General features: G+C 64.0%; 3 protein-coding genes across 23 annotated transcripts in view; 1 reads left to right on the top strand and 2 right to left on the bottom strand.

Annotated features, from left to right (window-relative positions):
• The first annotated feature begins 2,495 nt into the window (after positions 1-2,495).
• CHRNE (cholinergic receptor nicotinic epsilon subunit) lies at positions 2,496-7,134 on the top strand. 9 transcript variants are annotated; one of them, XM_059150175.1, is made up of 12 exons: positions 2,520-3,056; positions 3,260-3,402; positions 3,488-3,532; positions 3,642-3,751; positions 3,886-4,041; positions 4,146-4,246; positions 4,575-4,775; positions 4,850-4,964; positions 6,178-6,292; positions 6,384-6,570; positions 6,681-6,773; positions 6,851-7,134. In XM_059150175.1, the coding sequence occupies exons 1-12, from the start codon at positions 3,011-3,013 to the stop codon at positions 7,117-7,119; spliced, it is 1,581 nt and encodes a 526-aa protein (XP_059006158.1). In that variant the 5' UTR covers positions 2,520-3,010; the 3' UTR covers positions 7,120-7,134. The 9 variants fall into 9 exon arrangements, 7 of the variants coding, with proteins under 7 accessions (XP_059006152.1, XP_059006154.1, XP_059006153.1 ...); XM_059150176.1 differs by having other exon boundaries at positions 2,542-3,056; positions 6,667-6,773; positions 6,872-7,134; XM_059150169.1 differs by having other exon boundaries at positions 2,514-3,056; positions 3,488-4,041.
• On the bottom strand, positions 3,519-6,180 carry C15H17orf107 (chromosome 15 C17orf107 homolog). 4 transcript variants are annotated; one of them, XM_059150180.1, is made up of 4 exons: positions 5,993-6,180; positions 5,699-5,899; positions 5,305-5,583; positions 5,091-5,212 (listed from the first exon to the last, which is right to left on the bottom strand). In XM_059150180.1, exons 1-4 carry the CDS (start codon positions 6,080-6,082, stop codon positions 5,114-5,116), a joined length of 669 nt encoding a protein of 222 aa, XP_059006163.1. In that variant the 5' UTR covers positions 6,083-6,180; the 3' UTR covers positions 5,091-5,113. The 4 variants fall into 4 exon arrangements, with proteins under 4 accessions (XP_059006161.1, XP_059006160.1, XP_059006163.1 ...); XM_059150178.1 differs by having other exon boundaries at positions 3,519-5,583; XM_059150179.1 differs by having other exon boundaries at positions 5,699-6,180.
• Positions 7,135-7,518: 384 nt separating the features above from the next.
• Positions 7,519-27,897, bottom strand: part of MINK1 (misshapen like kinase 1) — a 41,632-nt gene continuing 21,253 nt past the window's right edge. The window contains exons 2-34 of one of the 10 annotated variants that reach the window (XM_059150155.1): positions 22,148-22,213; positions 20,602-20,658; positions 20,390-20,515; positions 18,832-18,942; positions 18,484-18,574; positions 17,958-18,088; positions 17,663-17,717; positions 17,446-17,524; positions 17,059-17,234; positions 16,795-16,864; positions 16,374-16,587; positions 14,992-15,105; positions 14,462-14,548; positions 14,077-14,265; positions 13,769-13,942; positions 13,111-13,371; positions 12,623-12,708; positions 12,353-12,463; positions 12,110-12,219; positions 11,890-11,978; positions 11,662-11,685; positions 11,381-11,541; positions 11,005-11,107; positions 10,785-10,922; positions 10,579-10,687; positions 10,085-10,252; positions 9,843-9,986; positions 9,531-9,665; positions 9,316-9,416; positions 9,084-9,233; positions 8,841-9,000; positions 8,612-8,751; positions 7,519-8,346 (exon numbers count right to left, since the gene is read on the bottom strand). In XM_059150155.1, coding sequence (XP_059006138.1) covers positions 8,263-8,346; positions 8,612-8,751; positions 8,841-9,000; positions 9,084-9,233; positions 9,316-9,416; positions 9,531-9,665; positions 9,843-9,986; positions 10,085-10,252; positions 10,579-10,687; positions 10,785-10,922; positions 11,005-11,107; positions 11,381-11,541; positions 11,662-11,685; positions 11,890-11,978; positions 12,110-12,219; positions 12,353-12,463; positions 12,623-12,708; positions 13,111-13,371; positions 13,769-13,942; positions 14,077-14,265; positions 14,462-14,548; positions 14,992-15,105; positions 16,374-16,587; positions 16,795-16,864; positions 17,059-17,234; positions 17,446-17,524; positions 17,663-17,717; positions 17,958-18,088; positions 18,484-18,574; positions 18,832-18,942; positions 20,390-20,515; positions 20,602-20,658; positions 22,148-22,213 — 4,014 coding nt within the window. In that variant the 3' untranslated portion in view covers positions 7,519-8,262. The remainder of the gene's footprint in view (positions 8,347-8,611; positions 8,752-8,840; positions 9,001-9,083; positions 9,234-9,315; positions 9,417-9,530; positions 9,666-9,842; positions 9,987-10,084; positions 10,253-10,578; positions 10,688-10,784; positions 10,923-11,004; positions 11,108-11,380; positions 11,542-11,661; positions 11,686-11,889; positions 11,979-12,109; positions 12,220-12,352; positions 12,464-12,622; positions 12,709-13,110; positions 13,372-13,768; positions 13,943-14,076; positions 14,266-14,461; positions 14,549-14,991; positions 15,106-16,373; positions 16,588-16,794; positions 16,865-17,058; positions 17,235-17,445; positions 17,525-17,662; positions 17,718-17,957; positions 18,089-18,483; positions 18,575-18,831; positions 18,943-20,389; positions 20,516-20,601; positions 20,659-22,147; positions 22,214-27,897) is intronic. The other 9 variants (XM_059150157.1, XM_059150156.1, XM_059150160.1 and 6 more) reach the window with 9 other exon arrangements.

The following is a 27,897-nucleotide window of genomic DNA, read 5'->3' as shown; positions in this document are numbered from 1 at the left end:
TTTGTTTTATGCTAGTTTACTGTTCTTCATGCTACTGTTGTTAAGCCAGAGGGGGACTGACTGGGGAGGTGCCTCATTCAAAGAAGTGCCAGCCAACCAGCCTGCGGGGGACAGCCAGGGCAGCCGGCCAGGGCTGGGGAGGCCAGAGGCCCTCTGTTGTCTGTGTCCCGGTGTGTCATGTCTCTCCCCGTGCAAGTGTGCGGTCCTGTGCCCCCACTCCCAGCAGAGCGCACCCCCTTCCTGAACCGTGGCTGGACATCGTCAGGGATGGACTTCCTCGGGCCGGGCTTGGGTCAGCGTCCCCCCACCCCCGGACCCGTCAACCCTGGCCAGAGGCTGGGAGTCTCTGAATGCCTGGTCAGTCTTCTGGGGTCCCCTGGCTGGAAAAGAAGGGACAGTGCTGGGCAGATGTTCCTTCATGTGCACGACTTACCTGTTCAGTGTTTGTCAAGTGCCTCTGATGTGTGCGGTTCTGGGCTTTGTGCCCCGAACACAGTAAACCAGCAAGCTCTCAGCGACCAGAGAATGTGGGTGCTAGCGAGGGGGATGGTGTAGGAAACGGGGCTGTCTAGACACGGCTCTGGCTGACCCCTCTCTCCCTGTTGACAGAAGGAAGGGGGCTCTTCCTGCTGCGTGCGGGGAAGTCTCATCAGACCGGCCTGGGGTGTCTTGACTGTGAGGGGACCCATGGCTGAGAATCCGGGCCCAGCTGTGGCAGGAGTGGGGGGCGGCCACTGCTCTGAGTTGGCGAAGGGAGTAGCTGCCTATTAGGCTGAGATCTCTGGGTCCAGGCTGGAGGTCAAGGCATCCCCAGGAAGACTGTTTTGTGGGGTGCTCACAAGAGAAACACAAAGCCAGGACACCTGGGTGGCTCAGTCGGTGAGGTGTCTGCCTTCGGCACAGATCGTGGTCTCAGGGTCCTGGGATTGAGCCCCGCATCAGGCTCCCTGCTCAGCGGGGAGCCTGCTTCTCCCTCTCACTCCCCCTCCGTGCTCTCTTTCAAATAAAATCTTAAAAAAATCCAAACACCACAAAAACACAAAGCCCAGATTCAAGTCAGGTGCCTGACCCCACACTGTGCAGGAAGCTTGCTGCCTCTGGCCGTCATCGTCCTGAGCAAACCAGCTCCGCTCTGTGCCCACCCCAGGACAGTCTCAGGCCAACCCCATGCTCCCTCGTGTTCCCTGCTGCACCTGTGGCCCCAGGGCGTCAGGCGCGGGTGGGGTGGGTCAGTGGGATCAAGACCAAACTTCACCCCTGAAGAGAGCGGCTGCCGCCACCAGAAAGCTGAGCCCTTGCCCCAGAGGGTCTTACACAGGAGAGAGAAAAGTCAGGCTGGTCAGGAGCCCAAGCAGCACGGAGCAGAGCTGGGGTGGGAAAGGCGGGAGGGGTGCGTGGGTCCCCAGAGCTGCTTTGGCCTCCGACCTGGGTCCCGTCTGTCCAGCCCTCACGGAAGCCCCCCGCACACCTGGCCTGCAGAGCCGCTTCTGGTAACACACGGAGGCCAAGTGACCCGGCGTCTCAGCGACCCTCTGACGGCACTGCTGTCCCCAAAGGCTGCTCCCTCCCGCTTTATCAGCTCTAGAACCTGAGCAGCCCGGCCAGCTCAGGGACCTTGGAGGGCGCATTCACGTCCGGTAAATCTCTGCATCTGTCACAGCCCTTGCGCAGCCATTGTTGCAAGGCCTTGCCCAGGCCCTGACGCGGGGCCCACAAAACAGGCACCAGCCCCGACCGGAGCCAGGAGACCTGCCAGCATGCACGGAGGTAAGCGGGGCCTAACTGGTCCACTCTGCGGGGCCGGAGGGGAGTGTGTGGAAGGACCGGCTTCAAGGACGCGTGGGAAATGGACAAGCCGCACGGACCCTCTGGCCTTTGGGATCTTGCTTGTGGCCCAGGTGCGAGGATGAGGGACCTCACAGGCCAAGAAAGAACACTCCAAAAGGACAGGTGTTTGGTGCAGTGTAACGGGAACACAGGTGCGCACGGTCGGTGAAACAAATCGCTCTGTCTCCCGCTTCCCCGCCCGCCTGCTTGGGCAGCTGCGGACCTGACCGGGGCCCTGTTTGGCACCTTTGGGACGGCGATGCTGGGCTTCCCGGATTCGTGTGAGGATGCGGCCGGCGCCGGACAGAAGGTGCAGAGCTCAGCACCTCCCACGGCATCAGGGAGTCCGGAGAGCTTCTTAAGCACACAAGATTCCTGGCATCCCCCTAACTCAGGGCTCTTTGGGGATGGAGCTTAGGAATTAGGATTTTAAGCAAGCACCTCAGATGATCAATTAGAGTCCTCTAAGGAGAAGAAATTAGAATTAGAGTCATCTAAGGAGATGAAAACGTCAGTTCAAGGGCGTTGGGGCAGGAAGCCGGCGTTCTCACGCGCGGCCACAAGGCGGCAGCAGGGAGGCCAGAAGCGGGTGTGGGCGCGAGGGGCGGGGAGTGGGCGCACCTAGGATACAGGCTGCAGGAGTGCCGCAGGGTCCCCCTGGTGCCGCAGGGTCCCCCTGCCAGTTAGCCCGCTCCTGCCGAGTGCTCCCCTGAGGGCGCCTGTCTTATTACCAGGTCTTTGTGGGGACTTTGCCAGCCCTGCTGTGACCCTGGCTGGGTGGGGGGTGGGGTGAAAACGTGTGCCACGGGAGTGAGATGCAGCACGGGAGGTCACCTGCACTGGGCAGCTTCTCCAGGTACACCGGCGCTTGTTCAGAGCAGGGCTACCCATCTCCCACTGCCAAGCTTGTGGTTCTAGGTGCTCTGCAAGAACCTGCACCTGCCCCCCCCCCTTGCTCCCCAGCTTAAAAGGGTCCGGTCTGCCGCCAAACAGCAGGCAAAGGATGCTGGGACCAGGCAGCTGCTGGTGGGAGCGGCCAAGAGGTCTCTGGACGGGGGAAGAGGATTAGGTGACAGTCCCCTAACCCAGCCCGGAACTAACACCCCCGCCCGCCATCCCTCCCACACCCCAGCCTGCCCCCTGAAGCCTGTCGGAGCTCAGAATAACCCAAGGACCAGCCGGGATGGCAGGGGCTCTGCTGGGCGCGCTGCTCCTCCTGCGGCTCCTGGGTACGGCTGGGGCTTGGTCCCACGCATGGGGGTAGGGACGCCCAGGGACGGGCCAAGATGAGACACTGAGAAGCGGGCTCGGTGGCAGGCCAAGCACACAGCCTCAGGGGCACACTCGCAGTAGAGCCCCGTGCACACCCTGGGGCAGCAGAGAGCCCCCCAGCCCCTGACGGCAGCGAGCCCACGGCTGGACCCCTCCCCAGGTGCCAGTGAGGGGGAGAACGAGGAGCTGCGTCTTTACCACCATCTCTTCGACAACTATGACCCCGAGTGCCGGCCTGTGAAGGAGCCTGAAGAGACAGTCCCCATCACCCTCAAGGTCACCCTGACCAACCTCATCTCCCTTGTAAGACACCCCACCCCGGAGCCTGGAATTCCACTCCTGGCTCTGGACTCCCACTTCAACCGTCCTGACCCGCTCGTTTCTGCAGAACGAGAAAGAGGAGACCCTGACCACCAGCGTCTGGATCGGAATCGTGAGTCAGCTCTGGGGGGCAGCAGGAGGTCTCGACCCCCTCCCCCAAACTCCTGGCCGGCACAAGGTGGGAAATGCAGGGGACTTGTGCGACCGTCCTCACTCCTTAGGACTGGCAGGATTACCGACTCAACTACAGCAAGGACGATTTTGGGGGCGTGGAGACCCTGCGGGTGCCTTCAGAACTCGTCTGGCTCCCAGAGATTGTGCTGGAAAACAAGTGAGCATCGTTGGGTTGGGTTTGGTGGAAGGCGGTGGGGCCTGGAGCCTGGGGCTGCACCTGGCGGGGGCTGGGCTTGCTGGGAGGGCAGGGGGTGGCAGCCCGGCCGACGCCGGCTCTCTCGGGGTCCCTAGCATTGACGGCCAGTTCGGCGTGGCCTACGACGCCAACGTGCTGATCTACGAGGGCGGCTACGTGAGCTGGCTGCCCCCTGCCATCTACCGCAGCACCTGCGCCGTGGAGGTTACCTACTTCCCTTTCGACTGGCAGAACTGCTCGCTCGTCTTCCGGTGGGGCGAGCCGCTCAGAGGCGGAGGCGGGGGGGGGGGGTGTGTGATGACGGGACGGGGCGGGGGCGGGGAGCGGCACGGACACGCTGGCCCTGGCTCCGCAGCTCGCAGACCTACAATGCGGAAGAGGTGGACTTCGTCTTCGCGGTGGACGACGAGGGCGAAACCATCAGCAAGATCGACATCGACACTGAGGCCTACACAGGTGAGGCCTCCTCCTGCTCCGAAAACCCGCCCCTAGACCGTCTGCGTAGGGGACTCGCTGAGGGGCTGAGGGCGGTGGCCCCAGGCCATGGAGGCCGGGCAGCTGACCTTAACCTTGCCCCTCCACCGAAAGCACTGTCCACGGTGGCGCGGGACCGCCCCTTCCCGCCGGAACCACCTTCGCGCCGATGGCCCAGACCCCCCCCCCCCCCCCCGAAGCCCCACCAGTCGGGGCGGGCCGGCCACACCTCCCCACCGCCCGCAGCCCCAGGTGTCACGGCCAGGTGTGCAGCCCGCGCCGGCTGACCGCGCCCCCGCCCCCTCCGCAGAGAATGGCGAGTGGGCCATCGACTTCTGCCCCGGGCTGATCCGCCGCCTGGACGGCGCCTCCCCAGGCGGCCCGGGGGTGGTCGATGTCATCTACACGCTCATCATCCGCCGGAAGCCGCTCTTCTACGTCATCAACATCATCGTGCCTTGCGTGCTCATCTCGGGCCTGGTGCTGCTCGCCTACTTCCTGCCGGCGCAGGGTAAGGGGCGGCGGGGGCCCGACCCCGGGTGCACGGCTAGCGGCGGGGCCTGCCTCACCGGGCGCTCCCTCCAGCCGGCGGCCAGAAGTGCACGGTGTCCATCAACGTCCTGCTGGCCCAGACAGTCTTCCTGTTCCTGATCGCGCAGAAGATCCCAGAAACGTCGCTGAGCGTCCCGATGCTGGGCAGGTGGCGGCGCGGCGCGGGACCCACGTGTGCGGGTGGGGCCGCGGGAGGGGTGGGGCCGCGGAGCCGCGGGGCAGGGCCAGGCGAGGCTGGGGCGGGGCTACGGCCGCGAGACACCCGGAGCCGCTCGGCCGTCTGGGCCCGCCTGGGCTTTATTCGAGCGTGGGGCGGAGCTGGGGCGGCGGCGGGTTCTCGGGTCCCCCGTCCTCCGCACTGCTGCTGGATGCCACCTTGAGGTCCCCTGAGTATCTCTGCCGGGGGCAGGCCGGCTCAGTGCCCCCCACCAGCCCCGCCGCCCCCGGCCCCCAACTCCTCCCCGCCTCCTTCCCCGTCCTGAACTCACCGGTCCCCCGGCCGCCCCGAGACCCAGCGGGCGCCCCCACGGCGGCAGGAGGGAGGTGGAGCCCTGCAGGCCCCGCCCACACAGGCACAGCCACGCCCCCTGCAGCGCCAGGCGGGCCCCTGCGCCCGCCGCAGCCCCGGCTCTCCGAGCCCCCTTCCCTGCCGCCTGGGCTACCCGGGCCAGCGCTCCGCCCGGGTCCCCGGCGCCTGGGGCCGGGCCCGGGCTTCCGGCGTCGCCGTCCAGTCGCCGCACTTCCTGCTGGAGCCACAGGGCTGAGATCTGCGGTGGGGGTGCGGGAGTTGGCTGGGGCGCAGGGTCCTCTGCCGCCCCTTCCCCGCCGCCTCCCGCCCCTTCCACGCCGCCTCCCCGCCCCTCGGCAGCCCCCGCGCCCCACCTCGAACAAGGTGGCGCCGAAGCTCACGACGCTGGCCGCCGCCTCTTTCAGCACCAGCCCCAGAGTGGGCCTCGGGGCGGGTGGTCCCTGCGGCTCCCGCGGCTGGCGGGACTCGAGCTCCCGGAAACTCTGCTCCAGATACTCGTGGGCTGCGGCCACGGCGAGTTCCAGGGAGGACAGGAGCGGGGGCTGCAGGGCCACCTGGGCAAGGAGCGGGGGCGGCGGCGCCGGCGGGTCACCGGGCGGAGCTCCCAGGGGTGCCCGCCCCGGGCGGGGCCGCCGGCGGAGCCTCACCTCCGTGGAGCTGTGGAAGTGGTAGACCCACAGCAGGGTTTCCAGCGAGCTGGGGGTCCCCTCCATGGCCGCCGGCGGAAAGGGGGGCATCGGGGCCGCGCGCGCGCCGTCTGGCCCCGCTGGGGAAGAGCAGCCTCGCGGGCCGGGAGGGTCGTTTGTGAGGTCAAGCGCGGCGGGCTCCGCAGGTACCTCATCTTCGTCATGGTGGTTGCCACGGTCATCGTCATGAACTGCGTCATCGTGCTCAACGTGTCCCTGCGGACGCCCACCACGCACACCATGTCCCCTCGGCTGCGCCACGTAAACGCCCGGTGGGCAGGGGAGAGGCCCTGGTGGGCGGGGCAGGCGGCCAGGTGGGCGGGACCTAGAGCTCGCCCCGCCCCTCCGCCAGGTCCTGCTGGAGCTGCTGCCCCGCCTCCTGGGTTCGGGCGCGCCCCCCGAGGCTCCCCGGGCCACCTCACCGCCCAGGCGCGCTTCGTCTGTGGGCCTGCTGCTCCGGGCCGAGGAGCTGATACTGAAAAAGCCGCGGAGCGAGCTCGTGTTTGAGGGGCAGAGGCACCGGCACGGGGTCTGGACCGGTGAGCGGAGGGGAGCACGCTGGCGGGCGCGTGTGGCGGGGCGGGCTCCCCAATGACCCTCCCCTCCCCTCCCCTCCCTCCCGGACGCCCCACCAGCTGCCCTCTGCCAGAGCTTGGGCGCCGCCGCCCCCGAGGTCCGCTGCTGCGTGGACGCCGTGAACTTCGTGGCCGAGAGCACGCGGGACCAGGAGGCCTCCGGCGAGGTGGGACAGGCCCCTGGGTGGGAGAGGGCGTGTGGTGGCCTGGAGGACCCAAGTCCCTGGCGCCATGGGAGACGCAGCTCGTGTCCGCCCCTCCCCAGGAGGTGTCCGACTGGGTGCGCATGGGGAAGGCCCTGGACAACGTCTGCTTCTGGGCCGCCCTGGTGCTCTTCGGCGTGGGGTCCAGCCTCATCTTCCTCGGGGGCTACTTGAACCGAGTGCCCGAGCTGCCCTACCCGCCGTGCATGTAGACGGCGCCCCCCCGCACCCGTTTCTGGAGGAAACCGATTTTGAAAGCCGCGCTGCGGGCCCCTGCTGCGGTGCGGTCCTGTGCTCGCTGCGGCAATAAATCTGTGCCAACTTCCCCGGCTGTGCGCGGGCTCGTGTGGCTGAGTACGCGCACCTGTAGAGGTCTGCCCCGCCAGGGTCGGGGGCAGAGCACCGTCCTCCGGAAACCACTCGCCACTCTTGCATCCAGCCTTGCCGACCCCCCAGTGTTTCTGAGAGCGTAGGCCCTCGTGACCCTCTCTCCAGCCCTGGGAGCTGCTGTCTTTATCGGCAGAAAACGGCAGGACGGCCCTGGAAGCAGCTGGAACCTGGAAGCCGTGTGCCTCCCCTGGGGAGGGCGCAGGGCTCAGATGCCCCGAAGGCCCTAGGGCTAAGGGCCCCTGGGCCGCCCGCTCATCCCAGGCCTGCTGGCTTAACCGGGCTGGTTTCCGGGACTGGGAGAGAAGACAGGGGCCCTGGATGGTAGGAGCTGGTTGAATTGTCTTTATTAACAAACGGGATATCCAAGGCCACTACATTGAGGGGGGGCGGGGCAGGGCTACTTGCTGCTCACACTATATACAGAGGCAAGCAAGGGGGTGCAGGGGGGAGCGAGAGCTCCCCACTCCCTCCCTCCACCAGGGAAGGACAGAGGCTAGAAAGAAAAGTGGTTGGAAAGGGGGAAATGTTTTGGCTGGCGGGGGTCCCCCCTCCATTCCCTGGGGTTTGGGGGGAGGGGAATCATTAAAGTGCTTTCAGAAAATGAGGAAATGGTCCCTGCCCCTGGAGTGGCGGGCGACCCCCCTGAAACCTAGGGCCCAGTGACCCCCCCCCAGGGTCTGGTACATTCAAGGGGGGGAGCCGGCTCCCCTGACGTGCAAATGAAGGGGCCCAGGGCCCTGCCCGGTCAGCAGCAGTGGGGTACGGGTGCCCGCCCCGAGCACTCTCCTCGGAAGTGGAGAAAAGGGGGGTGGGGCTCGGCCCTCTGGATTCCTGATAAGGGGAAGCCGTGCCTCTCCCTGGAATTGGGACAGGCACAGTTTTGGGGAGAGAACAAACGGGGGGGGGGGGGAGAAACAGGATGGTCACGTGATCACAAAAGCATCAGGGGTCAGAGGTCACGTTCCCAGCAGGCTCCAGTGAATCAAACCAGTCAAAAGCAAAAGCCCAGGGAGGGGAAAGGAGGGCGGCCTGGGGGGGTCCGGCTGCGGAGGTGGCTGTCCCGTCACCAGTTCATGATGCAGTTCCGGTTCAGTGTCATGAAGTAAACCTGGCTGCTGCCCCCAGAGCGGACTGAGGCGAAGAACACCTGTGGGGTAGGAGAGGTCAGGACGGATGGGGGCCGGGGGGTGGTGGGGACTAACTGCGAGCCGCAGGAGAGGGGGACAGCTGGAAACTGCAGAATTTAGTCTTAGCGTGCCCCCCCACCCCCAGAGGCAGAGCTGCTTGGGAAGAGGGTAGCCCCAGTGATGGTTGGGGGAGGGAAGGAGACTGTGATGCAGGCCCCCAGAAGACCCCACGGCGACACCCCCTGCACCGAGTCCGACGGCAGGGGCTGGACCAGGGGCTCCCACCTTGTCATTCCGCTCGCACAGGAACTTGAGCCTCTGGGCCCGTTTGTGCATGAAGACGCCGTCCAGGTGGCCCGTCTCCACCGAGCGGATCTCAATGGCTTTCTCGCCCCAGCCCATGATCTGGTTGGAGCAGATGTAGGCTGGGGGAGAAGGGCAGGAGGGCCAGTGAGTGGGCTGCAGCAGTGGCTGAGGGCCCGGGGGGCGGCCCAGGGGCAGGCGCCTCGCTCACCCACGGAGGTGGGCATCTCTCCCCACTGCAGCACCACGTCCTTAATGATCCGCCCATAGGTGTTCACGTAGACGCCCTCGTCCTCGTAGCAGAGCAGCATCTCCATGCCGTCGGTGTCGGGGAGGAAGATAATGGCGTGGGGCGTGATCTGGCTCTGGATCTAGGGGCGAGAGGGCTTGCTGCAGGCCACGCCCCGCACCCCCGGGGCCCACTGCTCCCCGCACTAAGCCCCGCCCAGCTTACGTGCACGGGGATGTAGATGTCGTAGCTGTTCCCCGAGTCCACGTCCACCGCATGGAAGCCGGCGCTGGAGCCATAGATGACCTTGAGCCGCTGACCCTCTTCGACGGTCAGGTCGACCAGCAGAGGGCGGTGAGGGAGGTCGGCGAAGGACTGTGGACGGGAGAGGGGCTCAGGGGCTGCGGCTGGGCCGCTGTGGCCCCACTGGGCGGATGGGGGCCGGTGGCGGGGCTACCTTGAAGGCCATGAACTTGTGGTAGGGCTTGGGAGCCCAGGCGTACACCTCCACGGAGCTCTTCAGGGCGATGACCAGGAACTTAATGCGCTCGTATTTCACTGCGGGCAGGGCAGAGGAGGGTTGGGTCCCGCAGGCCTGTCACTGAGTGCCTGGCCCCATCGCCCCGCCATGCCGCCCAGGCCCCCAGGGCCGCCCCGCGGTGACCTCCTCACCCACGCGGTAGTGCCCGCAGCCCTCCATGTCCCCCACGGTGGTCCAGCCCTGCTTCTTCTCCACATCCGGGTCGTTGTGCAGAATCTTGTTCCGGAGCCAAGACAGGTAATAAACCCGCAGTTTGTTCCTTTTCCCTGAGGGCGGACACACAGGCCCTCACCAGCAGTCCAGCGCCGGCCTCCTGCCCACTCCGACCACCGTCAGCCACACCCCACGGCAGCGTCAGGGGAGGCCCCACCTCCTCCCAGGCTGCAGGTGGGACAGCACAGGGGTCCCTGCGCCTGGCCCCAAGAGCGCTGCGCCCCGCGCACCTGAGATGGTGATGAGCAGGTTGAGACCTTCTAGCACGTCCATTTGCTGGAAGCGCCGCCGCCCGATGAGCCCGTACACCTTGCCCTGGCCACTGCGGTCCAGCAGCATCAGGCCGTTCTCCGTGCCCACCAACAGGTTGACACCTGTGACGGGAGCTGGTGAGCGGGTCACCAGCAGCCCGTCCTCCCAGGCTGCGAGCACAGGGGCACGCCGCCCCCCCTCTCCCCTGTCCCCGGCTCACCCCAAAGGGCCGCACAGAGGATCTCTGAATTGAACCGCTTCTTGTACTTCCGAATCTCAGGGGTCTCGCTGTGGGCACGGGTGTTGGTGGGGTTCACGTTGACCACGGACCCTTTCCGGACGTCGTACTGGAGCTGATCCAGCCGGCCACCCTCTCCCCCTACCAGGGCTGCCGGAAAGAGAAGAGAAAGGGGAGGAGGGCTGCAGCCTCCTCCCCCCAACCCTCCCCACCCACCCCTGCATTTGGTGGTGGGGGGCTCCTCTGCATACTCAGCAGGACAGGGGAAGGGTGGAGAAAGAAGGTGCAGGGAGGAGTAGAAAGTGGGCAGAAGGCCCAGCAAAATCCCCATCCTGTCCCTCAGGCTCCCCAGCTGCCTCTGTCCCCGGCAGGCGCTCAGGCCCAAGTGCAGGCCCAGCAGCTCAGGAAAGCCACACCACCAGTGCCCAGCCTGTGCCCTCCCCCTGGCCTCGAGCCACATCTCCTCCCATCCTCACCTGTGATGGGGATGGTGTCCCCACTGCCTCCGGGCTGGTAGACCCCTAGGTCCACAAACATGGTGAATGAGCTCTTGCCAGGGGCCTTTACCAGCCCACGAGACTGGTACTGTGGGGGTGGGGCAGCGGTCAGGCAAACGCTCAAGACCCGGACCCCACACCCCTGCCCACAGCCCCACGCCCCGGGGCTACATCTGCCCACTTACATCGCTGCCTCCGTCCTTCGAGGGGGGGCTTTGGCCTTTGCCACTCTCCGTGGGCGAGTGGCTGGGCTGGACGACGTCGGGAAGGTTGGTGTAGCCATTGCTGTCCGCGTGTAGCAGGCCGCGCTCCTCCTCGGGGGTCTAAGGAACAGAGGGAAGGGAGCCAGTGCCGGGCCGGAGGCAGGGGGCACTGCAGGAGCAGGGAAGAAGGGGGGCCACTCACGCGCTGGACCACCATGGTGCCGCCCCCATAGGGGGTCTGGGTCCCGGCCATCTCCTCCACGTCGTGGACCACCATGGTGCTGACACTGTCGGTGTCTCCGTCGCTGCCGTGGGAGACAGGATGGCCGTCAGCCCCCAGCTCCAGCCTGCCGCGAGGAGCCCGCCAGGGATGGAGGGCCAGCGCCCTCCCCTCCAGTGGACACTGCCCCGTGGGGGTTGGGGGTGCTGGCACCTGGGGGAGGCCCGCCCTCCACTGACAGAGCAGTGGGAGACAAGTGGGTACACCAGCCCAGATCCCCTTCTCCAGAGACCGGAAAACCCAGGATCCCCCAATCTAGGAGATGGGGAGCCTGCCTTCCCCCAGGGTGCCCCCATACCGGGCCCCGGGGGTATCTCTGCTCCCCTCGGAGGGCTCGCCGTTGCTTTCCTCCTCATCTTCACTGCTTTCGACCTCCTCACTGGAGGATGAGTAGTCCATGGCCTTCTTGGGAGGCCGCGGGGCCTCGTCCAGGGCTCGCTCTTTCAACAGCACGAAATCCTGCAGGGGTGGGGGGAGGAGGGACCCATAAGGAAGGGGGGTGGGGAGGGTGGGGGCGGGTAAGAAGAAAGCCAGAGAAGGGGCAGGCACAGGGGCTCCCAAGCAGGCCTCATCACTGACCTCACCGATGGCACGCTTATAGCTCTGGGTGGGGCCGCGGGGGCCGCAGGGCAGCGGGAGGAGCAGAGAGAGGTGGAGAGAGATCAGTAGCCGAGAAGCGCGGCCCATAGTCCCTTGGCACCAGGTGGCAGAGGGCCCAGCCCGGGGCTCCTGGGGGCCCTGAGGCCCCAAGCCCCACCCCACCCCCCACACAAGCAGGCGGGTCTGTGGCCGCTGCCCAGGACTTACTGCTGGCCGGCCTGGCCGGGAGCGGTGGTCGTCGGGCTTGGCTTTGTTCCCGGGGGAGAGCACGGGGGAGCTGTCCAGTTTGGAGGAGGCTGCACAGGGCAGGGCAGGAGAAGGGAGGTCACAGACCCCTGCTCACCCTCAGTGACTCACAGCCAACTGGGCCCGAGGTAGGGTCCCCCCACAGTGTCCGGGTGGGCCCCAGAGCTGGGCCAGGCCATACCTCCCACGCGGTTCCGCTCCAGCGAGCCGGCCTGTGGGAGGTGCCCGTGAGACGGAAGGGCACCTTCCGGTCGCTCCCAGCCAGGGTCGCTCCTCCTGAGGTCGGGGTTGCTGTGGGAGGGCAGAGGCCGGTCAGGGAGCCCTGCCCAGGACTCCAGCGTAGCGCTGCAGTGCAGAGAGCCACCACCAGGGGGCAGCCCGTGGCCGCAGTGAGGGTGAGACTTGGGGGGGGCAACTCCATTACCTACAGGCGTTGGGCGGGCCAGGGGGCTGAGCAGGGGGCCCTGGAGGCTTGGGGGTGCCCCGCTCTGCCCGCCTTTGCAGATAGATTTGCCAGGCGGAGTTGCTGCGAGGTCTGTGGAGGGAGCACAGGGGTGCCCGGGGGGCGGGGCAGGGGGTGCTGAGGTAACTGGGGTGGGGCTGGCCCACCCCTGAGCGGGTGACCTGGCAACCTCCCCTGTGCCCCCCCAGCCCCTCGCCCCAGGGCCACCATGCATCCTCCCCCGGGGGCTACCTGGCGCGGACAGCCTGAGCGGGCCGGGTCCCTCCGGCCCCACTGGTGTTGAGGGCAGCAGCGATGGAGGAGGTCCTCTGAGGCACCTGCAGGGGACCGGGGTGGGGGGTGGTGAGTGCAGTGCATCCTCCACTTGGCCGGTGTTCTCCCTGGCTTTCAGGGACCCGCCAGCCGAGGTCAGGGACGCTCATGGATCTTCCACAGTCGTGAAGCTGGGACTCTAGCCCCGCAAGTCTGCCCCTGCAGCTCCCCGAATGCCACGGGCGTGCTTCGGGTCCCTCACTCAGCCCTAGGAGCAGGGACGTGGTCCCAGAGCAGGCAGGTTGCCTGCCTCCGGCCTGGAGGCTCGCAGGACAGGGTCCAGGGCGGGCGCGTGGCCTTTCTCTTCCCTTCCAGCCCTGAACCCCGTTTCCCCCGGGCCTGCTCCCCAGAGTTCCTCCTTTTCCTTCCCATTTCTCCTCTTTCCTGTCCAGTGGCAGGGCCCTTACCTTGGGTGGGGCCTCAGAATCCGGCCGGACCCAGGCTGGGGGGCTCGGGCTGGGGCCAGGCCCTTCGGAGGTGGGATCTGAGTTCTGGCGGATGACGGCTCCTCGGGCGCTGGGCGTGGCACTGGGCGTGGGGATGGCAGGGTCGGGCTCATGGGCGGCTGGGAAGGCAGCCAGGTTTCGGGTGGGTTGGTCCTGCAGGGACTGGGATCGGGGTACAGGCGCTGCATATGGCTTCAGTGGGACCCGGTGCGCCACCAGGCTCTGCAGGGAAAGACCAGGGAGGGTGGGCTGCCCGCTCTGTGGCGCATCCCCACCCGGGAGCAGGGCCTGGGCTGGGAGGAAGCTGTGAGGAGAGCCTCTGGCTTCCAAGTGTCCACTGGAGGAGAGGGGCTGTGGAAGCCCAAGAACAGGGGACAGGGCCAGACTCATGCAGAGGCAGGCAGGTGGCTGTCTTTGCCCCTGTACCCCGAGATCTGTGACCCCTGGCTGAGAGTGTGCATGTGTGCGCACACGTGTTTGTGTGCGTGCACACATGTGCTTGTATGCGCACGTGTGCCTGTTTGTACGTGCACGTGTGTGTGTGCATGTGTGGGTGCCACAGCTGTGCAGAGGGAGGCACCCATATGTGCGCATGAACACAGACTGGGGCAAGGCTCACCTTGTGCGGTCCCTCCTGGGGCTCCACCGGCCTCTGCATAGGAGGGGTTTGGGAAAGGGGGCCTGGGGGCCCAGGGGCGGCCTGGGGGAGGGGGGTCTCGGGCCCCGTGCTGCCTGGCTTGGTCTTGGCCAAGGGGGAGTTCTGCTGCTTGTTCATCCTCGTTCTCTCCTCCACCTGTGGCGCGAAAGGAGGCCCTGGGGATGCCGGCTTCGCTTCCCAGTCCTTGGAGCACAGGCCCTCTGCCCCCGTCCCACACCCGGTGCCGAGCTCCCTGTTCCCCAAGCCTGCCAGGGCGCCGTGGCCCGTACCTCCCGGGCCCAAGCCGGCTTGTCGGCGGCAGCGACGCCGCGGCCGTAGTGATAGAGCGGCTTCCTGTCCGCGGGCAGGCCCTGCTGCTGCTGCTGCTGGAGGGACTTGAGGTAGGCGTGCTCCTGCTGCAGCTGCCGCTGGAGCCGCTCCGACTGCCGCTGCTCCTCCAGCTGCTTCCGCTTGTACTCCTGGGCCCGAGGGGAGGGAGAGCGGCTCAGCAGCGCGGCCTGGGCCGAGGCAGGCAGGCCCTCTCTCTGGCCAACCGAGACGCGGGGTCTTCCCCCGGCGCCGGGCCGGACCCCCTGCCCTGCGGTGTCCCCATCCCACTCCAGCACAGAGGCTCCGCAGCCGCTGCTTCCCAGAGGAAGCCGGGGACCCCGTTACCAGCAGCAGGGCCTGTTCCTGGAGCAGCTGTTGCTGGAGGATCTCGAGCTGTCGCTGCTCCTCCTCTAGCCTGTGACGGATATACTCCTGGGGGGGCGGGGGGGAGCAAAGGGCAAGGGGGAGAGGCGGGGGGCGGCGGCGTACGAGGACGGGATCGGTGGGGTGAGGATGAGGAGAGCGGGCAGCGTCCGGAGAGAGACAGATGGGGGGGCATGAGCCCCAGGAGGGTGGGCGATGAGGAGGAAGCCGGGGTGGAGGGCCCGTGAGGGGCGGAGGGCAGGCGCAGGGGTGAGGTGTCGAGGACGAGGCAGAGATGGGGAATGAAGGCGCAGAGACAGGAGGAGGGCAGGAGCCAGGGTGGGGGTTGAAGGGTGGGAGAAAACAGAGAGAGAGTGAAGCTGGAAAAGACAGGAATCTAGGGGACGGGAAAGACGGGGCAGGGCATTGTGGTGCAGGGGAGGCAGGCGGCAGGAGCAGAGGGGAGGCGGGCAGGGAAGGGGTGAGTCTGGTGTGCGCTGGGGGCGCTGTACCTGCTCGCGCTCCGCCTGCCGCCGCTCCTCCTCCCGCCGCAGGGCCTGCATGTCCTCCAGCCGCTGCTGCTCCTTCTCCTGCAGCTTCCGCTGCTCCCGCTCCCGCCGCTGTTGCTATGGGCGGGAAGAGGCGCTCTTCAGGCCTGCGCTGGACACCCAGCCTGCTTCTGGCGCCTGCCAGGAAGGGGAACCCTGCCCGACAGTGCAGGGAGGCCTTCTCCCTGGGGCTTGGGCTGCGGCGCTGGGCGACTGACGCCCCTAGGGGCCACCGTGGATGACGCTTTCCCTGTCCACTCGTGCACGAAGCCAGCCACGCAACGGCAGCCAGGTGCCCAGGAGCTAGACGCCCAGACCCTGGCTCCTCACCTGGCTGCCAGCAGCACGTAGTGGGCCGCAGGGACAGCCTCTGGCCACAAGAGGGCGGCAGGTACCCACGCAGAAGCACCAGGTCCAGGCCCGGCAGCCGGGGTGGCCCCTTGTGTCCACACTAGAGAGGAGGCCTCCCGAGAGGTCCCTCCAGCCCCGGAGCTCCCTGTGCCCTGCCTGGCCCCAGCCTGTGCGTCGGCTGCCGGGAACGTGCGCCCCCTACCCCGAGGCCTGCTCCTGCCAGTCCTTAGCTAAGGGGCGGTTTTGGGGGGCAGCCGACCGGTATCGCCTGCGACTTAGACGGTTTTCTTAAGTCTGGCTCTCCGCGAACTTGGAGGTCACATCACCATTTCGACAGAAATGCCGACGCTGAGGCCGCGTTCACACCGTCTTCCTCAGCCCGTCCCTCCGCAGAATAAAGGCATCTGAGCACGAGTACTTACGGATGCCTGCTTTCTAAACCGATCTAAAGTACGCCGCCACTTAAATGCGCCTCTCTAGGGGGCGCCTCGGTGGCTCAGTGGGTTAAAGCCTCTGCCTTTGGCTCAGGTCATGATCTCAGGGTCCTGGGATCCAGCCCTGCATCGAGCCCTGCATCGAGCCCTGCATCGGGCTCTCTGCTCGGCGGGGAGCATGCTTCCCCCCATTCTCTGCATACTTGTGATCTCTCTCTCTGCTAAATAAATAAATAAATAAATAAATAAAATCAAATCTTTTTAAAAAATCTTAAAAAAATTTTTTTTTAAATGCGCCCTTCTATTAACTCAGAGGTCTTTCTCCCACCCACCGCAATAAGTGTTTTCTAGCAAATCTAAGCCAAACAACCGAAAACAAAGGAGGATCTCGGGAAGGGATTTCCAGATCAGAACTGAAAGCTGCTGCGCCAGAAGCCCAGGGCACTGGAGGGCACGCAGGGACAACGGGGACTGGCCTGTCCATGCAGAAGGCGCCCCCTGTGAGGCCGGGGCCTCCCCCACCCGCTGGCCGGCAGGGCACCCCCACCCACCCACCCGCACCTCCTCCACGCGCCGCCGCTCCTCCTTCTGCTCCTCGATGCGGCGCTGGCGCTGGTGCAGCAGGTGCTGGATGTGTGCCTCAGGGTCGCGCTGCTGCTGGAGCTGCTGCTGCTGCAACTGCTGCTTCACGGCCTCCGAGTTGCTCTTGTTCTCCTGCTGCAGCCGCAGGAATTCCCGGCGCAGCGTGGACTCCCCGGGCACATTCATGATGGAGCTGGGGGGTGGGGGGGTCAGGGCATGCACGGGGTGGGGGGTTGGGGAGACTCCACCGCCGCCCCCACCCCCACAATCCTTGTCCCCCTCTCTCAGTCCCCCCACTCCTCCAACATCCAGGCCAGGTTCTCTGTCCCCGACCCCAGACCGGGGCCCCCCCACACCCACAAGTACAGCTGCCCCCCCCTCAGCCGGGGCTGGGGCCCACCTGGGCTCGCCTTCCTCTCCGTGGCTGTCGTCCTCCTCCTCGCTGCCGCTGTACTCATACTCGGTCTCCTCTGCAGGGGGAGGCCACTGCTGTTCCTTGGCCTGGCGCCCCAGACCCCACCCCCGGCTAAGGAACCTTCCGCAGGGGTGAGCAGCACAGGCCGTGAGGGGGTGCACAGGGCTCCTGGGCGTGGCAGGACTGGGCTCCAGGGGGAGTTGGGGTGGGGCGGCTTAGGAGGGCCTCCCCACCGGCCGGCCGGCCTACCCTTCTCGCCTCGCTTCTTCCGGGAGCGGTCTATGTGGTCCTTGAGCTGGATGCGGACCTGGCGTTCGGTGGGCTGGTCGCGGATGAAGGGGAACTTGAGCAGCTGCTCTGTAGGCGGGCGGCTCAGGTACGTCTTGATAAGACATGTGTCGATGAAGTCGGTGAACTTCTTAGACCTGGAAGGTAAGGGGGCTCACGCTGGGAGGGGCCCCCCGGAAGCGAGGGGCAGGTCACAGGCCAGAGAGAGAGATCCTCCATCCAAAAGCCATCTCGGTTTCCCTCGGGTCTTCTCCACATCCCAAGCCTGGTCCGGCCCCCAGCCCTCTGTGGTGCAGACCCTCACCGGGCATAGGGGTGAAGGCAGGGGGGCCTGGTCCAGGGACCTACCATTTCTTGGACTTGAGTCTGGGGGGTGGGTTCCGTGGGATGAGGAAGAGGGCTCGCATGGGGTGCATGTCGCACAGAGCTGGCACATGGGGGGGGGGACACACCATGAGTCTCTCTCGCAGCCCTGCGCAGATCCCCAAGCAGTCCCTCCCACCACGACCTCCGTGACCCCCCCACAGCCCTCTAGGGCTCCCTCCACTCCTGGGTCCACACTTACGGGGGGCCCCCTCTGCCATCTCGATGGCTGTGATTCCTAGAGACCAAATGTCACTCTGCAGAGGGAAGGAGGAACAGGAGCATGTTCCTGATGGCCCTCTGTGCCCACCATCCCGGCCTTGTCAGGGCCACTTCCTGGGCTCCGGCTGACCCCACCCCTCACCACAGGCACAGCACCGCACCTTCACCGTGACACCTGGGCTGTCTGAGCCTCTGCCCCCATCTTCAGTCTGCCCGCCACCCCATCCCCGTCCCGCCATTGGCTGCCTCTGTGCAGCCCGCCCCCTGCTCCATACCCGGTAATCGTAGGTGGCGTCGGGGTTCTCGTCACAGGCGATGACCTCTGGGGCCATCCAGTAGGGGGTCCCGATGAAAGTGTTCCGCCTGCCCACGGTGCGGTCCAGCTGGGCACTCACCCCGAAATCCACTGGGAAGACACAGGGCGGGGGTCGTCCTGGGGGTCTTGGCGCTGGCAGGTGCATGCCCCAGAGGCAGCGGAAGCCCTTGCCCACCCAGACATTCCTGGACACCTCCACTACCCCGTCCACATCCTGAGGAGCCTGACCTAATGTTCTTGCATCTGGGGGGACAACCATTGTGAAAGGGCCAAGGGCCAGGCAGGAGGGGCCAAAGCATCCCATCTCCCGTGAGGAACCTGCACAGCACCTGGGATGCAGATGTCCGGGTGGGGGCAGGGGACACTTCTGCACCAATTCCCAGCAGGGGGAAGGGCCTCACAGGGGAGGAGACAGGACAGGCCCAGAGCAAGACCTGGAGGTCAGAGTGCCCCACCCGCCGCCCGCCGGGAATGAACTGCCGTACCTAGCTTGACCTCGGCATTCTCTGTCAGCAGCACGTTCTGCCCCTTGATGTCCCGATGGATCACCTTGTGAGCGTGGAGATGGGCCAGACCCTGGGGCGGGAGGGAGGGGGAGCTCAACCCCGGCGTCAGAGGGTACGGCCACCGGAGGAGAGGGGCACAGAGGGCTGGGCTGAAGGGGCAGCCCCCACGTGACCCGGGAGCGTCCTCAGAGGAGGGGCCCCTGGAGAAGGCCCAGCAGTTGCAAGGTGGCAGGGACAGTGCCAGGAGGCTGTGCCCCCTGCTGCTGGAGGGTTCTGCAGGGTGGGCTGGGTGTCCCTGCCCCGACCGCCGGGGCCCCGGGTGCTCACCCGCAGGATCTCCCGGCAGATGTAGGCGATGCAGTCTTCCTTCAGGGCGTTCCCCTTCGTGTTCTTTACCAGGTCCGTCACGGAGCCTGCGCCGCAGAACTCCATCACCAGCTGCGGCACCAGGCCGGGGAAGAGCATCCATCAGGAAGGGCCTCCATGCCCCCATCCCCGACCCCTGCAGGAGGGCCAGAGGCCTCGGGGCCACAAGTGGGGTGAGCCGGGGAGATGAGAAGGCCATGCATGTGGGGCTGAGGGAGGCGGTCCAGGCCCCAAGCAGGAGCCCGAGGAACCCCAAAAACTAGACAGAAAGAAGTGACTGTGTGCGTTTTCCTCGGGGACTGCCCTAGGCTTTCGTCTGGATCTTGCGGGGACCCCCAGCCCAAAACCACAGGGGCAGCCCCAGAGCGCGGGCTGGCAAACTTTGGCCTGCCAGCCACGACTGGTTTTCACATTTCTAAACAGTTGGAAAAAATCAAACTAAGAATCCTATAAAATTGGGAGTTGGAATGTCCTAAGTCAAGGCTAATGGGACCCAGTCACACTCCTGTCCCCATTCACATGCACACTGCCCGTGGCTGTTTTGGGGCCCAGAGGCCACTGTGAGCAGCTATCACAGACTGTAGGGTCCACAGAGCCCCAGACACCGGCTGCCTGGCCTTCATGGCCAGCCCAGAGGCATGGCAGGGAATAAGAACGGTTCTCCAGGCCTGCTGGAGAAGTAGCAGCAGGCAGGGCAGGCCAGCAAGCTGCAGGAGGGGTCCTGGGGACACCCCTGCACGGGCCGCGGAGGCCAGGCCGCCTGCACCCTGGGGATCTGGAGGCCGGTCGCCGTGTTCCTCCACACAGCCCATGCAGAAAAAGGCCGCTGGGGACGTGTACACGTGCAAATGCAGCGACAGTAATCTGTGGTCCCGCTTCTGGGCCCCTCCCCCACACAGGCCCAGGATTGGGGGGGGGTGCAGTACGTCCAGCAGGGGGCACCCCGGGTAGGGCCTATGGGGACCATGACGCACACCCGTGTGCAGAGTGCACAGGAGGTGCTTGGGAAGCACATGTCTGTGGCTGGCGGTGGGGGGGAGCCCCTGCTGAGCCCTGGGCCCGCAGCCACAGTCTCTGGCGCGCTCCCTGGGTGCTGGGCTGCGGAGCAGGAAGGGCAAGGCCGGGGAATGGCGGGCCTGGCCGGGAGGGCAGTGACTCTCGGGAGAGAATCTGGGGGAGGCCCAAAGGAGCCACAGCAAGCTCTGGATGAAGGAATCATCCAGAAGGGCTTGTGCTCTCCAGGAGGGTCCGACCTCGGCCTCCACGCAGTTTTTGGGGCTGTGGATCCCCATGGAGCTGGGCAAGGAAGCAGGACAGACGGACTTACCTCCTGCCCCAGCCCCTGTTCAGGGAGGATGCAGGCGAACCCCAGGACCCTGGAGAGGCTGGCAAGAGGCTGCAGCGTGTGTATAGAGAGGCAGGGGGGCAGGGAGGCCATGTGCATGGGAAGAGGGCTGGGGGCCTGCGCTGGTGTGCGGCTGGGCCTGGAGGCAGGGAGGACTGCAGAGGGCCGGCTCACCCAGAGCTGGTCGTCGTTCCCGGGCGGGCTCTTCTTGATGAAGGCCCCGTAGTAGGTGGCAATGTTGCGGTGGTGCGAGTACTTCTTCAGCATGTTGATCTCCTGTTTGATCTCCTCCTCCTCGTCCTGGGAGGACAGGATGGCTGAACCCAAGCCCACCCCCTTGCCCACCTCGGTGTCCCTGCCTGTCCCCCGCCCCCGTCGCTCCCTACCTCCGTGACGTCCATGACCTTGATGGCAGCCAGCTGCCCAGTCTTGACATGCCGACCCTGTGGGGCAGAGAGCCGAACGCGGAGGCTCTGAGTCTATGTCTGGGGACACGTGATTCTGGGACAGGCTGTGCCTTCTGGCTGTTTTTGGTCTTAGAAAGTGTCCCCGTGGTGACGAGACACTCCATCTATGGGTGCGTCACAGAGGCAGGCAGAAGCCCCTCAGAACAACTACGGGGCCCAGACTCCAAGTGCGAAGTTGGATTGAGACGACGGGTCCGCTCTGCCCCCTAAACAGCTCAGGGAGGCGTGTGGGAGTCACCTCTGTCCCAGGCCACCCAGTTTGAAGAGCAGGGGGTGAGACAGGTCCTCCCCCGCCTTGGGGGGGTGGTTGGGGGAGGGGTTCCGCCTCTCTAGCAGCTTCTATGCCAGTCCCACAGCCTCGTGCTTTCAGGAAGCCTTTCCCAGAATCGCCCCCTTCCAAGGCTTTTTATTATTACTGGCAGGAAAGAATAAAGACAAAGCTGGGATTTGAGGGAACTCGTGGAAACCCAGAAAGCGGATCAGCCTGCTGATGCCCCACCGCTAGTGCTAATGGGAAGGAACTTCTAGAATATGTCCCTGCCATTCTCTCTCCTCTCCCCTCATCCCTCTGACATTCCTCCAGGAGCCATCCCAGCCTGGGACAGGGGAGTCCAGGCTTCCTGGGAAAGAGCAGGGAGCTGGGGGAGGGACGGTCAGCCCCTCCCATCATTCTTGTCTTCAGCAGTCATTCAAGACCCCAAGCCCAGAGCAGCAGCAGAACACAGCTACTATTTCCATAGCAACGACCAGGCTGGCAATGGGAAACTGGAGGAGGGGGTGCACCTTTCCCCCAAAGCTCACAAGGTGGTACCGATGACCCAGGAAATGCCCCTGCGATGCAGACTGGTGGAAAGGCCTAGCGTCACATCAGGAGAGGCAGAAGGCGGGCATATGCCCTAGAGGCTCCAGCTCTGTGGACAGCATCCGCCTGGGACATCTGATGTGCCACCTCCTCCTCCCAGTGCGACCTGTGGTCGGGCTGGGTGGGCCAAGCTGAAGCGACAGGCAACGGTCTTGGAACTGCTGCTTTGTGTGGGGGACAGGGACGGCCCCTGAAGCAGAAAGCCAGAGCTCAAGAAAACCACTTCCCCTCTGTGACAGGTCCTGGGGCTCCACCAATGCCAAGGCTGGGCCTCAGTGAGGGAAGAAGCCAGAACTGCCTTGTGGCCTGAACTCTGCTCGGAGTTCCCAGGTGAGCCCCGCCGGACACACACACATAGCCACACACACACACGTGCCACTGCCCTCCTGGGCCCCTGCCCACACCCTGCCCAGCTCCAGACCTCCTCCTGCTGAACCCAGGACTCATGGAGACTCCATGCACAGCCCAGCAAAACACCCCACATGCTGGGCTTCTCTCCCCTACCACATTCACGCTCCTTACCTCTCCCAGCCTCCGTCCCCTCCCACAGCCCCAGAACTAGGGCCTGCTCCCCCCGCACCGAGGGCCCCATTAGAGGCTCACCTTGTACACCTGTCCGTATGTTCCATTGCCGACCACCTCCACCAGCTCAAAGATTCCAGCAGGGTCCTGTGGGGAGGGAGACAGAACAAGGTGTGGGGACTTCAGAACAGAGCGGGAGAGACGTATCCGGTCAGGGGAGTGAGCAAAGGGACAGGATGAAGGGGCTTCAGGGAACCCAGGCCCAGCAGTGTTTTTGGTGGGTTCAGGGTCCGTGTTCTACAGGGAAGTTCAGAAGAAGGGGAGAGATGACAGCAGTGGGAACCCCACTAGCCTTCAGACATGCCTGTGATCACACAGACAGCAACAAACTCTGGGAGGCTGCGGCCGCCTCTGCCAGACGGGGGTGCCCGAGCGTGCACCTCCGGAGCTGGGGTCCCCTGCACACACCTGCGACCATGGCGAAGGGCTTGGGACGGAGCCCGGCACAGAGTGTGTGTGCACAGTACAAGATAATCATCGTTACGATTTTTTTAAAAAAGATTTTATTTATTTGACAGACAGCGAGAGAGGGAACACAAGCAGGGGGAGTGGGAGAGGGAGAAGCAGACTCCACACTGAACAGGGAGCCCAATATGGGGCTCGATCCCAGGACCCCAGGACCATGACCAGAGCCGACTGACTGAGGCCACCAGGTGCCCACTGTTGTGATTTTGTAAAAGCAGGGAGGAGGCAAGCCAGCCGGAAGTCACAAACCCAGCAGCCTCCTCTCTTGTCCTTTTTCCGCTTCTTCCCAGTCCTCCTGATACCCAGCATGGGACAGCAGGTGACAGAAAGGGCCACGGGGAGGGCCCGGGGGCTGGAGTACTTCCAGGCCCCGCTCTCTGGAGCCAGGCGGTGCCAGGAGGAGAGGCTGGAAGGGCTCAGACAAAGCCACCAAAGAGGCTCCCGGCTTGCTGGCCCCAGAGCACGCGGCCAGCCCAGCTGCAGGGACGCCCCCTGCACCCTCTGGCGGGGCCTTCTTTTGGAGACAGGCCAGGAGGTCAGCCTGCCCCTTGGCCCCCTGCAGGTCCAGCAGGGGGGTGACACCCCCGAGAACACTCTCAGGGCAGTGCCCGGACCTCTGGGGAGGATCATTTTAAAAGCCCAGAACCTGAAACTGCTTTCCCCCTGATTCTGAAACCAGGATAGGATTTCTGGAAAACAAAAGAACGCCTGACAGCCCCTCCTCGGCGAGCAGCAGAATCTAACTTGGCAGGGCCGGATAGCAGAGACAGTGGCCCGAGGCTTCCACAGGCATCCGCACCGGACACCGCCTGTGCCCGCTTTCCCAGAGAGGGGACCCGGGGACCCACACACGGTTCCCTCCCCGTCCGTCCCCTCAGAGCGCACACCATTGTGCACCAAAGCCATGTCTTTCCTTTGCATGGAAACTCCTGGAAGAAAGGGGCAGCACCCTCCTTGCTCAGTGGCGTGTCCAGCACCCTGCCCGGGCCCGGCTCGCGGCAGCCAGAGAACACCCGCACCTGCTCCAGGAGACGGTGCGGAGGGGCTGCCTGGCCCAGAGTTCTGCGGTTGCCTGTGCAAGCATTTGGCTCCAGCTGAGGTCACCCCACACAAAAAGAGGCCGACAACAGAACCACCCTGAGCAGGTCTGACAGAACAGTAGGCCCCAAGAAAGGGAGAAAGTGTCACTGTGGGGACAGCTGATGGGAGTGGCCCGGAGCCCGGACCCAGTTCTCCTGTCTGCCTGCAGGCCCCTAGCACCCCCTGGAAGGGCTTGGCCTCTCAAGGGCCTCGAGCTTGGCTTGTTGGGCTGTGCTTTCCTACGTCCACTTTACTCTTTCCAAGGTGGACGGAGGCGGACCTGGGACTCGCGGTCATGAATTCTGGGGCGCTCCTCACCTAACACAGAAGGAGGACGGGCCTGGGTATCCTAACCACGCACGGCTGGTGCCTCAAGTCAGCACAGACCGGTTCAAGTCTGATCTCAGACCTGAACCCACCTCCTCCTCAGAAGTGTGGGAGGCGCTGGGGAAGACAACAGTCCTTGTGGTCAGACGTAATCTCTGGGTTCAGTTTTGCGGCTCCAAGTTGGTTTCCTGACCTGCTAACCAGGATGGCCGCACTTCCTGGGAAGAGCTTTCCAGACAACGGACCCGAGACCAGGCCTTTGACGGGTGTCGCGATGCCCGGCCTCCCTCCATACAGAATGTGGGGGCGGGGCCCTCTCTACCAACAGCAGGACCGATTCCACCCCTGTCGTCTGTCCCTTCTTCCCTCCAGACATCCCTGCTGGTCTTCCTCTCAATCCTGGGGCGTCTCCACTCTCGGCTTGTGCCTTACCATGTCTTGGTCCAGGGCCCAAGGTCACCCTCCTGACCTTCCCCTTGTGCCCAGAGCCGACACCTCCGTCGGGTATCCAGCTGTCCCATCGTTAACCAACCGATAAATATTTTCTGAGTGAGTGTCTACACCCACCCTGGGCCAGCCTAGGCCCTAAGCACGGGGAAATTCGTAGGGTAACTTTCTCTTCTTTTACTTACATCAAACATTTACCGAGCACGAGCTCAGGGACAACTCCTCAGTCAGGCACGAAAGAGCTCAGCGATACGTGAGAAACACGGGAGGAAGGTCCAAGACGGACCTCGCAATTTGCAGGCCGAGGACCCCTATGTGCTCTAGGATTTTATGCCGAAAGAGGGAGCGGAGGCCCTCGGGGCATCGAGAAGCTGCCAGGCAGAGTGGGAGCCCCTGGAAAGCGGCCTTCTAGGAGGTCCTGGGCATCAGTTGTGTCCCGCACGAACATTTAAGTGTTTGGGGCTTTGTCCTGCTCACACAGAGGCTGGGCTGGATGGAAGGTCCATTGTGTGGCTTCGGGGACAGGCTGAAGCAGGCCAGGTGCACCGGGCAGGCTCCTGCAGGCTGGGTGCGTGGTTGGTGGGCGCCAGGAAAGTGAGAGCCAGCAGTGTTGGGCCGGGGACGGCGGCTTGGTTTGGATGTTGCGTTTGCGATGTTTGGGGATGTCAGGCAATTAGGAACGAGGGTCTGGAGACAGACTGAAAATGGACACGGGAGACAGACGTCCAGAGAAGGAAGAATCCAAAAGCCGGCCTCTGGGGAACAGCCCTGGCCCCCATGGCGGACAGCAGGATGGGTGGCGCTGAGGAGAGCACCAGTGGCCACAGACTTAGACTAGCAGTCCCTCTTGGGGGGGCTGCAGCCGGGGGCGGGGCTGGAGGAAGTGGTGCCCTCTGGGGAAGTCGGGCTGAGCGGAAGGGGACTCTGATGATGGGGCAGCAGGGTCACAGGCTTTCCAAAACAGGAAGCTCTCCCCTGTCCATGGGAGGGAAGATGACAAAAAGACAGGAGACCGGGACGCCTGGGTGGCTCAGTGGGTTAAGCGCCTCTGCCTTCAGCTCAGTCATGATCTCGGGGTCCCGAGATCGGGCCCCACATCGGGCTCTCTGCTCAGTGGAAGCCTGCTTCTCTTTCTCTCTCTCTGCCTGCCTCTCTGCCTGCTTGTGATCTCTGTCTGTCAAATAAATAAATAAAATCTTAAAAAAAAAAAAAAAAAAGACAGGAGACCGAGGAAGCCTGCCAAATTGACTTCTCAGCCTGTAGGTGCGCTGCATCCCCCGAGGGGTTCCAGGAGCGATTCGGGCACGTTGGTTCTTCCCCTACATGCATGCAAGGGTCCAGAAGACCCCATTCAAATGCCCGCATTTATTTTTTTTTTAAAGATTTTATTTATTTATTTGACATAGAGAGATTACAAGTAGGCAGAGAGGCAGGCAGAGAGAGAGAGAGAGAAGGAAGCAGGCTCCCTGCTGAGCAGAGAGCCCCATGCGGGACTTGATCCCAGGACCCTGAGATCATGACCCGAGCCGAAGGCAGCGGCTTAACCCACTGAACCACCCAGGCGCTCTAAATGCCCGCATTTATGCTCGACTCCATCAGCGTGCTCGGCGGCTCCGTCTGCTGGGAGTCTGCACGCACCCCTGCAGGCAGTGCCCTGTGCCTGGGAGTGCCAGGCAGCCCAGCTTGCCCTCAGCACGCAGGCCCAGCTCTGGGAGAATGTGCTAGAAACACCCTCCAGCTCTTCCTCTGGCTGCTCAAAATCTCAGCCGCCAGGTTCCTGTCTGGCCAAATGCTGGGAGATGGGAAGGGACGGGGACAAGGCTGTGGATGAGAACCCAAGGGACTGAGAAGAGACACTGGCTAGTCGGTGGGGGCCCGCATTAAGATGAGGGAGCCTCAGGAGCAGCCGGCGGCCTTGACTTCACCGACCACATGGATGGGAAAATCATCTGCTGTGTGGGAGGCGGGCCCAAGCGAGATGGGAAAGCTGGGGAGGAGATGCCTTCAGGATCCACCAGGATCCCTGGGGAAGATACTGCTGGGATCCGGCTCCCGGGCCTCCCTTGCAGCATGTGGATCTGGGGCAAGGGGCCGAATCTATGGGACAGATCGCCCCCCCCCCAATTCTACTGTGGGTCGGTGGACCTGCTCTGTGGAACTCTGCACTTCAAGGGGTACTGACAGGTGGGTGGGGTGCAGGCCTCCCCACAGCAGGACCTGTGTGACAAACTGCCATCCTGTAGCAGCCCCGCAGCTCCTCCATACGCGGGGACTCGCTCACGCCCATTTTTCTGTGCGTTCATGTGCTGAGCCAGCCTGACAATGATCTCTTCCCTCTGCCAAGCCAACTCCTGCCCGTGTCAGGAAGTCTTCCCTGCTACCCCAGCCCATCCCGAGCTGTCCCACCCGTGAGTGTCAACCTCAGTTTCACGTATTAACGGCACAGCAATGGAGTTTCTCAAGAACAGGACCACGTGGAGACGTGCTGTTCTGGGAATGACCTGAGAGCAGACTAGGCTGTCGACCCTCGCCACTTCCAGTCAATGTCATGCTGGGGGTTCCACCCAGTGTGATCAAGAAATAAAAGGCTTCCAGTCTGGGAAAGAAGAAGGGAAACTATCTCCGTGTGCCCATGACATAATCACGCGTACAGAAGATCCTAAGAAATCGGACTAAAAATCTTTGAGAACAAATCAATGAGTTTGGCAAGGTTGCAGAACGTGAGATTAATGAACAAAACCAACCCTTTTTCTATGTTCTACAATGACTAACCCAAAAATGAAATTAAGAAAACAATTCCAGAGGTGCCTGGGTGGCTCAGTGGGTTAAGCCTCTGCCTTCAGCTCGGGTCATGGTCTCAGCGTCCTGGGATCGAGTCCCACATCGGGCTCTCTGCTCGGCGGGGAGCCTGCTTCCTTCCTTCTCTCTGCCTGCCTCTCTGCCGACCTGTGACCTCTGTCTGTCAAATAAATAAATAAAATCTCTAAAAAAAAAAGAAAGAAAGAAAAGAAAACAATTCCATGTACAGTAGCATCCAAAAGAATACATTTAAGCCCAGAAGTGTCAGATGTGGCCACTCAAAATATGAACATTGTTAAAGACCACATACACGAACAGGTTTCCCATGTTCATGGACCGGAAGACTCAATACTGTTAGTAGTCCACAGGTTTGGTGCACTTCTATGAAAACCCCAGCAGGCATTTTTGCTTTATCCTAAACATCGTACAGAAATGCAAAGGATCCAGAGGAGACAAACGATCTTGCCAAAGAAGAACAGAGTTGGAGAACTCCCACTTTCTGATTTCAAACTCACTCAGAGCTACAGGATCCAGACAGTGGTGTGGCGGAATGACAGGCGTCTGGATCAGAGGATCCAAACGCCATCTCTTTGGTTTGCGGTCAGCTGGTATTCGACAAGGGTACCAAGGCAGTCAAGTCTTTTCAACAAACG

The sequence above is a fragment of the Mustela lutreola genome, chromosome 15 (genome assembly GCF_030435805.1).
Source record: "Mustela lutreola isolate mMusLut2 chromosome 15, mMusLut2.pri, whole genome shotgun sequence".
Lineage (NCBI taxonomy): Eukaryota > Metazoa > Chordata > Mammalia > Carnivora > Mustelidae > Mustela > Mustela lutreola.
Note: the sequence above shows the minus strand (reverse complement) of the source record. Positions and strands in the feature narration are given on the sequence as shown.